This window comes from Nannobrachium achirus, assembly GCF_963921795.1.
Source record: "Nannobrachium achirus genome assembly, chromosome: 12".
Taxonomy (NCBI): domain Eukaryota; kingdom Metazoa; phylum Chordata; class Actinopteri; order Myctophiformes; family Myctophidae; genus Nannobrachium; species Nannobrachium achirus.
The window spans coordinates 43,559,461-43,572,710 of record NC_137832.1 but is presented as its reverse complement, the minus strand read 5'-3'; the positions used below and the strand labels follow the sequence as shown (position 1 = coordinate 43,572,710).

At 41.0% G+C, this 13,250-nt stretch overlaps 1 protein-coding gene across 3 annotated transcripts in view; it reads right to left on the bottom strand.

Annotated features, from left to right (window-relative positions):
• Positions 1-3,247: 3,247 nt before the first annotated feature.
• Positions 3,248-13,250, bottom strand: part of kcnip3b (Kv channel interacting protein 3b, calsenilin) — a gene marked incomplete at both ends in the record, with an annotated part of 28,515 nt that continues 18,512 nt past the window's right edge. For 2 of the 3 annotated variants that reach the window (XM_080738990.1, XM_080738989.1), the window contains 6 exons: positions 3,248-3,295; positions 6,624-6,686; positions 6,834-6,938; positions 7,520-7,698; positions 7,903-7,972; positions 8,137-8,261. In XM_080738990.1, the coding sequence (XP_080595116.1) occupies positions 3,248-3,295; positions 6,624-6,686; positions 6,834-6,938; positions 7,520-7,698; positions 7,903-7,972; positions 8,137-8,261 (590 nt within the window). The remainder of the gene's footprint in view (positions 3,296-6,623; positions 6,687-6,833; positions 6,939-7,519; positions 7,699-7,902; positions 7,973-8,136; positions 8,262-13,250) is intronic. The other variant, XM_080738991.1, reaches the window with a different exon arrangement.

Here is a 13,250-nt window from a genome sequence, read left to right as displayed (position 1 = left end):
TTCATACAGTCAGCCACGGGGTTGACTAGCTCATCACCGCGCATGCTCACAACTGACCCTGGTCTTGACGTCAGATCTCTGTAACTCCTCGCCCCGCCCTCTGGGACGGAGTTTCGACCAATCGGGCTGCGTGTAAAGCCGTTACGTATCTCTCCGGAGCCAATGGTTCTTCGTCGTACAACAGAGTCGCGCGCGCAGTACGGTCACTGTTGTGTTGGTGAATCACCAACTGCCTCTGTGCTGTGTGTTACAAAATGCATCACCAATCATGGTGATGTATTTTGTAACAGAGCACAGAGGCAGCGGTGGAACTGGAAAAAGTACTCGTCTCAAACCTTTTAAGTAAAAGTACCAATACTGCATTGGCAAATACTCTGTTAGAAGTCCGGAATTCAAAATGTAATAGAGTAATATAAAATACGAAAGCATTGGCATCAAAATGTACTCAAAGCACTAAAAGTAAAAGTAGGCCTACAAAAAAAAGTTTGAAAATAGCAGATCTACAAGCTCACAATGAGCTTGTAAATAAAAAATAAGGCTAAAGTGGTTAATAGGCCTATGTGTTTTATAATATTATAAAATGATGTAGCCTAACTACAATTTTCAAATAATTGTAGTTAAAATAATTTGGATCCGAGATGTAGTGGAGTAAGGGCTGTGAAAGTTTGGTAAATTGGAAACATTCAAGTAAAAATTGTACATTACTTGAGTATGTACTTACTACTTAGTTACTTTATACCACTGCCGGTTCGCTTTACATTGTGTTGGTAAACCACATCTCTCTTCACCTTGCTCTTTGCCTCTGTTTTAATTCTCCCTGGAATCCCAAAGGTTTATTATTGCGTAAAAAAACTGTCATTTTATGCTCACCGCTTTATTATAGTCATATAAGGTTCGTGAAAGGGGCGAACACTGCACTCTAACGGTTATTTGTTTGTACTACGATTATTAAATTGACCTACATTCATTTCAAAGTCACTTCTCTATCTGTAGCCTAATAATAAAGTTCAGGTAGATCATGCCAATTGCCAACCGACACCACACATTTGATCATGTGGCAAAAACCTGAAGTAGGAATATTCAACTTCCTAACATTTGAACTGATAGCCATAGCCTAGAAAATCACACACCCCATTAGGTGGTCATTCAGGGCTAATAGCGCTTTGTTTTTGTCCACTCATTTTGTCCATGGCAAAAATTTAATTTTAACAAAAATGTCCACCACAAGCCAGTAAGACCCATGATCTTTTGGTTACTTTAAATAATAGGATATCATATTTCAAATGTGTAAACTGTCATGTGAATGTGAATCAAAGCAAACTTCATTATGCTTCCAAATATAAATAAATATATTATAAATACATATATTTTGAAGATTCAAATACCAAACACACACATCAAGTTGTGCCTTGAAACTTCACACACCCCTTTGAGAAAAACAAAGTAAAATTAGGAGTGATGTATTGACTTTTTGTCATGTAGGCTTCTGTATGCATATTTCATGCCATTTTGTTATTTGACATTTAACTTTTCCTCATGTTATTGTTTTACCTGCAATTTGCGGAAGCTTGTACAGAAAATAATTTCACCCACTCATTGTGCTGTGACAATTGAAGTTGACACTGGTGGAGAAGGGAATTGGGTTGAACTAAACAGGATACATCCTGTACACCTGCTTTAAGGTACAAAAGACACACGCACAACACCATGCATATGCATATAGACAAGAATGCTGGAGTCCTATTTGCACACCAGGTATTTAAGCAACTGTTAAGAACTTCTATTCTAAATCATTGTTGCATACAGACACTGAACAAATCCGCTCCGAATTAGGTTACATTGAATACGGTACTGTGACTGACAGAGACAATTAAGCCAAGGGTTTTGCGCTCTTTTTTCCTATACAGTAGTCAGATTTATTGCCTCACCATCTTCGTCTGCATATTCAAGAACACCATGTCAAGTGAGTCATTAGTCTGGAATTAAGAGGAGAAGTCACAGCTGTAGAGATTATCTTTAATCATCCCATATCACAAAGATCCTACTGTACTGTACATTATAGCATGGCACTGACAGTCAGCATGCTCTTTGAAACTGGAGACCAAGATAATGCATGGCTTCATTCAGCCTATCAGCACACTTTTTGAACACTCCCTTTTATTCCTTCACTCTCTAGCACAGAAACTCCAGTGTGCCAAACGGAAATCTTACTTTTAAGACCTAGGGGGAAAAAAATACAACAACAAAGTAATAGCTGTAATCCATTTACGTAAATGCAGTGAAGAGAACATGAAGAGCACAAGTTACATTTTAATTGATTAACATATAGAGCGCAGTAACAGATAAAATTGTATCTGTTCCTACACCATAACCGTTGTGCTGCACAACTCTGGATATGAAGACTTATTATCTATACAAATATACATACACACTGGCTTCCATCAGTGGTGTATTACGCCTGATTTATACTTAGCTATCTGTGGGTTTCGTGCATCAAAAATAGTAATATATGAGAAGGGCTATTTTCGGTTAGTGACACCCGCACGCAACCAAGTATAACTCAGGCTTTAGATGCTATCTTACAATGCCTTTGCTTTTTGCTTTAGGCGCATATAATACATAGCGATCAAATCTTAGTGCAAGCTAATTCCACATCACATATTTGCTGACAAACATGCTTCAGTTCATTTTCTTTTCTCCTCTTGTTTTCGTTGTTGCTGTGGTTTTGGTGATGATCAGCATCAACTTGGTTCAGTGCATTCTTTGCTACTATACAGGTATGTGTCTGTTTGGGTTGTGAAGTCAGAGGGATCATAGTGTGTGTGTGTGTGTGTGTGTGTGTGTGTGTGTGTGTGTGTGTGTGTGTGTGTGTGTGTGTGTGTGTGTGTGTGTGTGTGTGTGTGTGTGTGTGTGTGTGTGTGTGTGTGTGTGAAACAAAGAGTCTATTAAAGTGTTATATAGGATCTTCCTTAGGACAGTGGATAAAGTCTCTCGTCTCCTCACACTCCTGTTCTGTTTGTCCAAGAAGTCTCCTGCAGACTCAGTCCCCCCTTTAGTATCCATTTATCCAATAGCATTGGCATTGAAGGTGAAGGATTTCAGTATATTCCTGGACCAATTGCCCTATTAGTATTGTTCTCTTAAGAAACGTGTGTATCTGCTTGGGTCTCTATATCTGTATGCAGAATGGATCTAACAAAGACAGATAGGGATTACAAAACAATTGTAGAGTGCATTCTGCTTGGGTTTAGATAACATTCTCAAAGAGCTGCATGGAGTTCATGATGTTCTCGTCCTGAAAAAAAAGAGCAAGGTCAACAGTTTAGAACCCTGGACAAATTAAGTGCAAATTGTCCATTTTTTGTTTGAGTTTACCCTCAGGACCACAGTATGTAACTTTTATTAGTTGAATCACAAATGACTGTGAAACTATTGCATCTGTCTTTGTATTAGAATTAGTAGTTAAACTATTTAGCTAACGTGAATTAATCCGAGAATCCCAGAAATTGAAAATCCAAAAGGTTTATTTAACTGACATAGTTAATGTAAGGAGACCAATGACCCCGTATTGTATGTGTCCAAAGCAGTGGGGCACCGAGTGCTGCGCTGCGAGCTTGTAGATCTGCTATTTTTGAAAAATCTTGAAAGTTTGTGAAAGTCTTTGAATATTTAAAATCCTTCTGTTTCTATGTAAGTGGTGCTCAAACCTTTTATGTGAAGGACCCCCAAAATTAAATGTATTTGGCCACGGACCCCCATCTCAAAATATTTAGTTCCAGGGACCCCCCAGAAGCAACATTTGAGTTACAAATGTTTGCTTAAAAAACACGTATATTCAAAGATTTGCACAAATTTTCATGACTTTTCAAACATTGTAAAATAGCATATCTACATGCTCGTGAGCGTGTATATCTGCTATTTTTCAATAGCTAAAGTATAAAATAATTCCAGGCCCCTCCACCTTGGGTAACTCAGTCGTCCCCGTCCCCCCCCCCACCCCCCCACCCCAAATGCCAGCCTCATGTGAGCACTTCTTGTTTCAAACACCTACAAAGAAAAGTTTCTGACATAATCAATAATTATGATTATTATTATTTGAACTTGTATTGACAGCATTTAGCTGATTTAATTTGAAAATAGACTGTACTGTTCAAAATAAATATGCAATATCGGTGCTGATATACAACAGTGAGAATAAAAACAGGAGAGGTACAGAGTCAAGAACCAAATACTGAGCTGCTGACCCTAAATATCTCCACTGAATCTCTGATTGATTAAATGAGTGAACATCTAACTATTAATTTACCGAATGTCTGTCCGTCCGCCGTCTGACCGTCTGTCTGCATGCTGACATCACTGATACTAAACAATGTTGCCACCATGGTAACAGCCGCATATGCTGAAAGAATGCCCAACTGACATCACTACAGTGCCCAAATTTGGAGATGACATCACAGACAGGCCTGGACACGGAACACCATATACAGGCATTAGAAAGACAGGTAGACAGACAGAAAACAACGCCCAACTGACATCACTGACTGACATCACTACAGTGCCCACTACAGTGCCAGACAGACAGACGGATATACAACGGGTATTGCACAACTGGACATCAATGGTGACTCTTCTGCCAAACGAGCACCAGGTTCTCCAACATTACTTCTGAGACTCCTACATTCAATCCCTCATATACTGTGCACACCCTCGGACATACCTGTAGGACTAGTATGTTTAAATTCTATATACCGGTAAATGCAGAGTGAATATATGAATGAATAAGCAAATAGTAAATGTCATCCCCCATCAGTGTACATCTGTGTACCCTTTGGGACATCCAGTGATTGGTGAGAGTAGGCTACTTGAAGTACGTGAGTATGTGTACTGTATGGTTAAGTTGTAGGAGCATTTTGGTATGGGACGATCAATTTGGTATGGTATTGATATATTTATGTTGACTGCTTTCCTCCGAATTAGTCCCAAATTTGTATAAAACCTCCAAATCTGACCTATGCAACAGCAAATTCTGTATACATTATGGTATGGCATTATGTCAGAGCCTGAATGAAAAAACACATTTGCAGAACATGATCTCAACATTTTGTCACTGCTATTGGAGGAGGAAACAAATGAATTGTGTTTCCATGGTTTTTGACCTACAGTATATGACCACCCAAACTCCATCAAGCAACAGGAGAGATAAAGACAGAGCAATTGGAGATAACAGCATGCAATCTATTTTAAGGGCACACAAAAGTGCCAAATTACAGGCTGTACTGTACATGACAAGCAGTGGAAACAAGGCTGTGAAGTGCTTGCAATTACATAATCAGCTCAGGTCCACATAGACTGAGGAACAGATGATCATCTTGAACAGAGGTATTGAAGATGAGGAAGAAACCAAAACCATCGAGAAGGACATCTTGGAGTGTGAAAACACATATTTGCCTAGCCTATTTGAGCTCTTAACTAGACACTTAACTAGGATATTGCTACATGCTATCTACCTCGTCTTGAGACACACAAGTGTCATCAATTGTGATGACACTGACATATTTGCGTTACTCTTGTATCATGCAAGACTCTGCTTCCGCCCTAATGCACAAAGGCCATACTGTACTGCCTGTAAGAAGAGAGGTTTGTGACAATCAATACAATCTGCAAAAATCTGGGGAAAGCCTTATGCTCCAGTTTGGCATGCCTTCAGGGGCTATGATACGCAGAACAGTTTTGTTTTTTAAATAGGAAACAAAACTGCAGGAACTCAAAAGTTTAGTTTAACAAATCAGTCATTTTCTGTAGAAAGAGGTTTCACACTCTTACACATTTTTTATGGCTACAAGAAGAATGAGAAATGGGGTAAGTGTACCACTCTGGATGAGTGTATGCACTAGTAAACACCTCAAACATGCCTGCCTCTCAACTGCTCACAACTGAAGATTCATTTTGGCAGCATGTACATACTGTATAAACATCACATAACCAGTGCTTTTAAGTCCTGTGGGTGTACGTTGCAGTTGACAGAAGGAGTCATGGAACCAGTGGTGTATGAAAAGGCAGCGACACCACAAGAAGTGTGAAATCTACACATCTCTACTGCATATTACATACAAACAATGCATTCAACAGAAGAAATGTCCATGTCTTCCTTCATGTATTGAATTATGTGCATGTGACTAGAGTGCCCAACAGAACATTACAGTAGGTTCTGGCTTAATCTATGTCCTTCTCTTCATACATTTACACCAATAAAGCCCCATTGTATTGAAGTGCTGGCTATACTAGTTACAGTACCTGCGCACTGTGTGAAGCGAATAGACAAATAACCCACTTTTATGATAATCTGGTTTTCCATCCCCTTGGCAATTTCCTCTATTTGCATGGTAGTTTGTTTATTCATTGCGTCTCTATAATTAGTTTGTTTATGCAGTGCATGATCAACTGAAAAACAAATATTACAAATAGTGGTTGAAGTTGAACTCAACCTATAATAATATGTGAATGCGTGTCCATTTTATCTTAGTCACCACCTGCTGAACCACTGACAGTTATGTTACACTTGTGCCGTTAATGCCTATTCTTGTCTGTCTGTGCGTGCAAGTGAGTGCAGGAAGGTGAGTTACCTTCTGACATGTTTCAATGAACTCTTCAATTGTCACCACGCCATCTCTGTTTCGGTCCATTTTCTACGAGTAGGAAAGAAAGGGAACAATGGAAAGACAGGATGTATGAGTCAGACCTCTTCTGTCTGACATTCTGTGTGACATTCATTAGAGCAGAGTGGAAAGCAAACAACATGAATGGGTGCGCATGTGTCTTCACGTGTGTGCAACCTGAAAGAACTTGTCGACGTGTTCGGAAGGGGCTTCATCTCGCACACAGGGGTAAGTGTACCTCCCCATCATGTCGTAGATTGACTTCATTATCGCCAGCATTTCCTGAGAAAGGAGAAGAGAGATGAGCTTCTTTCAGAGCTGTTGGACATTTAATGTTTCTGCATGTGAGTTTTCTTTTTAAACTTCTATATAGCAGTGGTTTACAGTGGTGCTGTATATTATTATTGGTCTACCAAATCTTAAAATCCACCCAGCTTTATGGCCAAAAACAGGACTAGAAAGGTCCCTTTTCTGTATTTCAGTATATTGTATGAGCTGCTTTAATACAGTACATACTCATGTTTTCATGTTGAGCACTTTTTAACATTTGTTTTTTGAAAAGTGCTATTATCATAACTATCATTATAATAATAATTATTATTAAAACTGGACCTCAGATATCTACAATTACAACAAAGCAAATCATCCATCCAAACATAAAAAAATAATCCACATGAAAGATGAGTTCTTATAAAGGCCAAAAGCCAAATATACTCCGTAGTAGGATGGTGTTGCTTGCTGAAAAGACATGATCTGCAAGCTAACAGCACGTCACATTGCCACATTGTAAGCTTAAAGATAATTTCTCTTTGACAAGTGACACTGTCTTGCGTTGGATTGTAAATTATGTAAATAACATGCACCTCTTTGGTGATGTATCCATCCTTATTGATGTCATACAAGTTAAAGGCCCAGTTGAGTTTCTCTGTGACGGACCCCCTCAGCAGTACAGACAGACCAATGACAAAGTCCTCAAAGCGGATGGAGCCATTTCTGTCCATGTCAAATGCGTTGAATAGGAAATGAGCGTAGGTTGTCGCGTCTGTGCCCCGACAGTTGAGAAGAGGGTGAGATGGAGAGTGACAAGAGACAAAAGACAAAAGACAAAGAAAAATAACAGGATTGACCATCAAATCATTCTCAATTTACTTCCCCCCTGCCGCCCCCAAAGCATCCATTAATGGTGTGTGTATGAACAAGGGAGGGTGAGAGGATTATGAGGGAAGAGATTGTTCAGTCTCCTAACCTCCTTGGGGAAAGAACTGAGAATAGATGGACTTGAATGTCTCCTCATCAACCAAGCCACTGGGGCACTCCTGCAAGAGAGAGAGAGAGAGAGAGAGAGAGAGAGAGAGATGGGGGAGTCTGTATTGGAATATTTTATGTATATAAAAATTAAAAAACACACAAATAAAATTTGTGCAATTATTAAAACTCCGTCTCGGTTCTCATTCATAGACCATAGACTTCATGGACATACATTTTTAAAGCCCCGGTAGAGGGACTGCAGCTCCTTCTTGGTGAACTTGGTCTGAGCCTGCAGCTGGTCCAGTCCCTCAGGCTGGTGACGCACCGTGGACAGCTCCAAGTCAATGTCACTACTGTCTGTGGGAGAGAGAGAGACAGACAGAGAGAGAGATATGGATGGACAGAGAGAGAGAGAGAGAGAGAGAGAGAGAGAGAGAGAGAGAGAGAGAGAGAGAGAGAGAGACACACACAGAGACAGAGAAATAGGGAAAATATGGAAGAGTTCAAGAGAAAAAAGAGGCAGGGTGGGTGGGGGTCGAGGGTGAGTGCAAAGATGCAGGCCAGCATGTCGGGAGGGAGGAGAAGGGAGAACACATCACAGATTGGATAGGCTATAGACCTTTTTCCAGAGCTGCGGTGTCAGCGCACAGCCGCACACACATACTGTAGGTGCCGCTTGACACCGCAGTTATGGTTGCCGCTCTGAGAAATCGGTCATATACGGTAGGTGCAGGTAAGCAGGGACAAGAGAGTTACGGTAAAAGGGAGAGAGGACCAAAACAGGACTGAAAGAAGAGGGGATACTTTCTTTTATAGAGTTGTCACCAAATGAGAGCTACCGTAGATCTGATTTGCTTTGGGGAGGGGTAAGGGGGTAAATCTACAGATGTGATGGAGTAAATACAAACTTGATTCAAAGTCAAAGGCTGTCTTCTTTAATTGTGAAGCAAATTATTGGGGTAATTTAGGTCGCGGCACCATTGGTTTCAGTTCACACATCACTAAGAGAAAGCACTGGAAGACGGGGAGAGGAGAGGGGGAAAGACACTAAGGAGGGAGTTCTCACAGTCTCCATACTCACCATCTTTAGAAAGAGAAGTGGAGGAGGAGGAGTGTTGATGAAGATGGGAAAATAGATAGAAAGAGTGAAAGGGAGAGGGAGAGGGATTGAGAGAGAGAAAAAGAAAGATTAAGAGAGAGTGAGAGAGAGAGAGAGAGAGAGAGAGAGAGAGAGTGTGTGTGTGTGTGTGTGGGTGAGTAAATGGAGAAAGGTGGAAGAGCGACAGTGAGAGGAGGACAAGAAAAACAACAAAGAAAACAATCAGGTTGGTTCAGTTACTGGGGCGGATCTACGGCGGTCAGCGAGTGGTCCGGAGAGGAAAGGAATCGCGTTATTATTCTCAGAAAGCATCCAACAGAGCAGTGAAACAGAATGTATACATGGGTGTCTAATGTGAACACCCAAAAGCACAGCGAAGGCAGGGCGCAGCGTGAAGTCACAGCGGACCCTTCATCTCATGTTCATCTGGAACATTAGGCTGCACAAAGCAAACTGCAAAAACCCACAGTGTTCATTTAACTCTGAAGGTTATTTACAGTTTCACAGTTAGGGCCAATTCATACTCCACTTTTTAGAACTTTTCGACAGGGCCGGTTCCTGTCATAAGCTATAGCGGTCGCTTAGGGCCACAACCAATAAGGGGGCCACATCACAGGAAGAAGATTTTTGAGCGGTGGTAAACCTCTCCATAGAGTGGCTGTGCGTGTGTCTGTAGCCACTTTTCCTCAGCGTTTTGCCATAGCAATGTGTTTTCCTCAGCGTTTTGCCATAGCAATATGTGTGTGTGTGTAACCATATTACATCATATTACATCACCAATATTACATCCTAGACCTATCTGTAGCCACTTTTCCTCAGCGTTTTGCCATAGCAATGTGTTTTCCTCAGCGTTTTGCCATAGCAATATGTGTGTGTGTGTAGCCATATTACATCACCAATTACATCCTAGACTTATATCCTAGTCTTTTTCCTCAGCGTTTTGCCATAGCAATGTGTTTTCCTCAGCGTTTTGCCATAGCAATGTGTGTGTGTGTGTGTGTAGCCTGTATCACATCACCAATTACCAATTGAAGACGTTATGCAAGCACGACCACTGCTCACTTCACATTGGGTGTGATGTTTTTAAACATATTGTTACATTATGTCATGTATCCCCTATCCAAAAATGATTACTACATTATTATTTTAATATGCCCTCCCCCTTCCTCCTTCCCTATAATCCCAAACTTCACTCTAGGCCTGGCTGCCTATACTTGATTCATGAGCAAGTCAATATGCCTCCAAAAAGAAAATATCGATCTTCTGCTGCAGATTATTTTAGGTGGCCCCTCACTGACAGATGCCCTTGCATAGGGCCACCTGAGTCCTAGACAGGCACTGCTTTTCGGTTCAGTTCGGAGAGTCACAAAATCTTGGTGGCACCGAACAGCCGAATTAATGACGGTAACATTTGAACATTCCCATATACAGTACCTGCAAAGTTAAACATGCAATTTTCCCTGATTTCTGAAATTTCAGTTGAACCTCAAAATCTCTTGTTCACAGTTCACAGAGCTTTCACAGAGCGCACAAGTAGCCATTTCTTATGGCTACCTGACTGTAGATGGCTACAGGTAGATAGATCTACCGTATATATACTTTTTTGCAATCAGTGTTATTATTCTGAATTAGATGTGGAATATTTCATACATAACGTTAGGCCTTCCTGTTCATGAGTCTCCTGTATTTAATAATCCAAAATAAAACTAAAAAAGCCAACACAATTCCTGAGATTCTTCAGTGTTGCAATCAACTCAAATATTCAATACACTTCAATAAACTCCCAAACTGCAGGACTTCTTTTATAAACTTTGTATGTATTCTGTATATATGACTATGCCAAAAACATAATTTCTCCAGAACCTGAAAAATACAAAATCAATCTTGTTCCTCCAACTAGTTGCCATTCCACCCCTCTCCGCTTAACACACGCTCTGACTGACACACACGCTTTACCCCTCTTTCCCATCTCTCTCTCTCTCTATTTCTCTCTCTCTCTCTCTCTCTCTCTCTCTCTCTCTCTCTCTCTCTCTCTCTCTCTCTCTCTCTCTCTCTCCATCCCAGGGGTTGTCTCACCGGTCTCTGTGATGTCAATGAGGCCCAGCAGGTGCATCAGTTTGAGGAACATGATCACCAGACAGACGATCCCCACAGTCTGGAGTCCTTCCGTCTCCCACCTTACACTCATCCTGACTCTTTCTGACCTCTCTTTCCCTGTCACTCAACTCGGCTGTGGTCCTTTTTGCTTTCCACCTCCCTCGCTCCTACTACCGACCCCTGCCACTCTGTCAGCTACAGAGTCATCGTGCCTGCATTGCCTCTGTCTCAAAGTGGCTTTGCAGCCGTCTTATCTAGCCCTACCTGATGCGTAAATCACTGCCAATCACCCTCCACTTTCTTTCTGCCACCCTGCTACTCTTTCTTCTTTCTTTTGACGATCTTATCCTCTCTTCAATTTCTCTCGTCAGTCGTCATTCAAGGTATTCCCCAAGACGGACAGCTGCGACCTCAATGGACTGCTGGATCGAGGTCATGAAAGTGGATCAGGTTGTTGCTGTGAAAACAGCTAAAAGAAAAAAGAAGAAAAATACCCCCCCCCCAAAAAAAAACAAAAAAATACTACGAATAAAAAGCAGCAGACACCAACTTTATTGCAAGAATTACTAATCTTCTGCTGCCTCCTTCTCTTCTGCTAATTAACCTAAATGAACTGCAGACACCAAAGAAATCCTGCTCCTGTCCCAGTTCCATTTAAAATGCTCAGCAAAGAACCGGGGACTTCGGGGTACAGAATATCAGCACTTGGAGTCAGCTCTAAACTGGTTTTGGTCGATGGTACGTGAGCAGTTAACTGACCATGACTTCAGGACCCAGTGAATAAAACCATATTCCCATAGTGAAGTTTTTTTCCCCCTTGCATGCTCTCCAAGAACATCCTGCAACCACATTTTGGTACCTTATCCGGTTGATGAGAAATATAGTTTAAGCCACTGTTTCCCAAACTCGACCTGAAACATTTGGGAACCACTGCTTTAAGCAATTAAAGGCTTTTCCTCATCATTAATCCTATTGTGAGTGAATCACAGAGTAACATTCGCCTTTAAGCAACCACAGAGGGTGGTTGTATAGGTGAATGGGTGCCATGCATCCCACGTTCCCAGTTAGCTCTGTGATCCACTTTCTAATTGCGCTCTCGTCTCTTCTGGGATCGTTAACACAGATTTAATAACCCTCTTGCTTGAGTGGAGTCTGGGGAGCTGTCACTCAGTGAAAAACTAATATGAATGCACTGAGCTGAAAATTCCCTGGGCACTGTGCAGTGGTGGAAAAAGTACTCACGTTTTTTATTAAGTAAAAGTATCAATACTACCATGTAGAAGCACTCTGTTACAAGTAAAAGTGCTGAATTCAAAATGTACTTGAAGTACCAAAAGTAGAAAATAGTCGTTATGCAGAATGTCCCATTACAAGTTTTCAAATGTATAAAAAAACGTTTGAAGATAGCCGATCTACAAGCTCACAATGCGCCGCATCGCAACACATTGTGAGCTTGTAGATCGGCTATTTTCAAATGGACGAAAAGTATATAGGGCTGAATTTACAAAGTAGCCTAACTAAGTTTTCAAATAATTGTAGTGGAGTAAAAGTACAATATTTGGATCCGAGATGTAATGGGGTAGAAGCAAAAGAACAGAAAATTGGAAATACTAAGTACAAATACCTCAAAATTGTACAGTATGTAAGTAAATGTACTTAGTTATTTTCCACCACTGCACTTGATGACTTGACTCATTTCATGTCTCTTTTATTTTTTCTGTCCTTTTTTGCGTTGATCAGATCTCTGCTGTCCTCTAGTGGGTAAGAGGAAAGCAACAGAAGAAAAGCAAACACACTATTTATCAGACATTTTCACCACCAGTTGACTTAAACCAAGAATTACAACTGTAGAAGGGAAACCTTTCTCTCGCTTTCTCTCTCCCCTTCACTCCAGGGGCGTGCTGGTCATTGGGAAAAGCGGGACAACTCCCGAACGGCCGGTTCATTCCCGGCCGGTCCAGGCCGGCCATTAGGAAAAATAAATAAATAAAATGTCGGCCTTCGTTTCATTTTGGGGGCAGGGCAGCCAACAAAGTAAATCGTCACTGTCGGGCAGAAAACCTTGTATCTCCAAGTTTCAAATTTGTAATTTTTTTCGCAAAGCAAAGCCCTGCTTCATCCTACAAGGCTGTCGCACAAAAGTAGTGAAA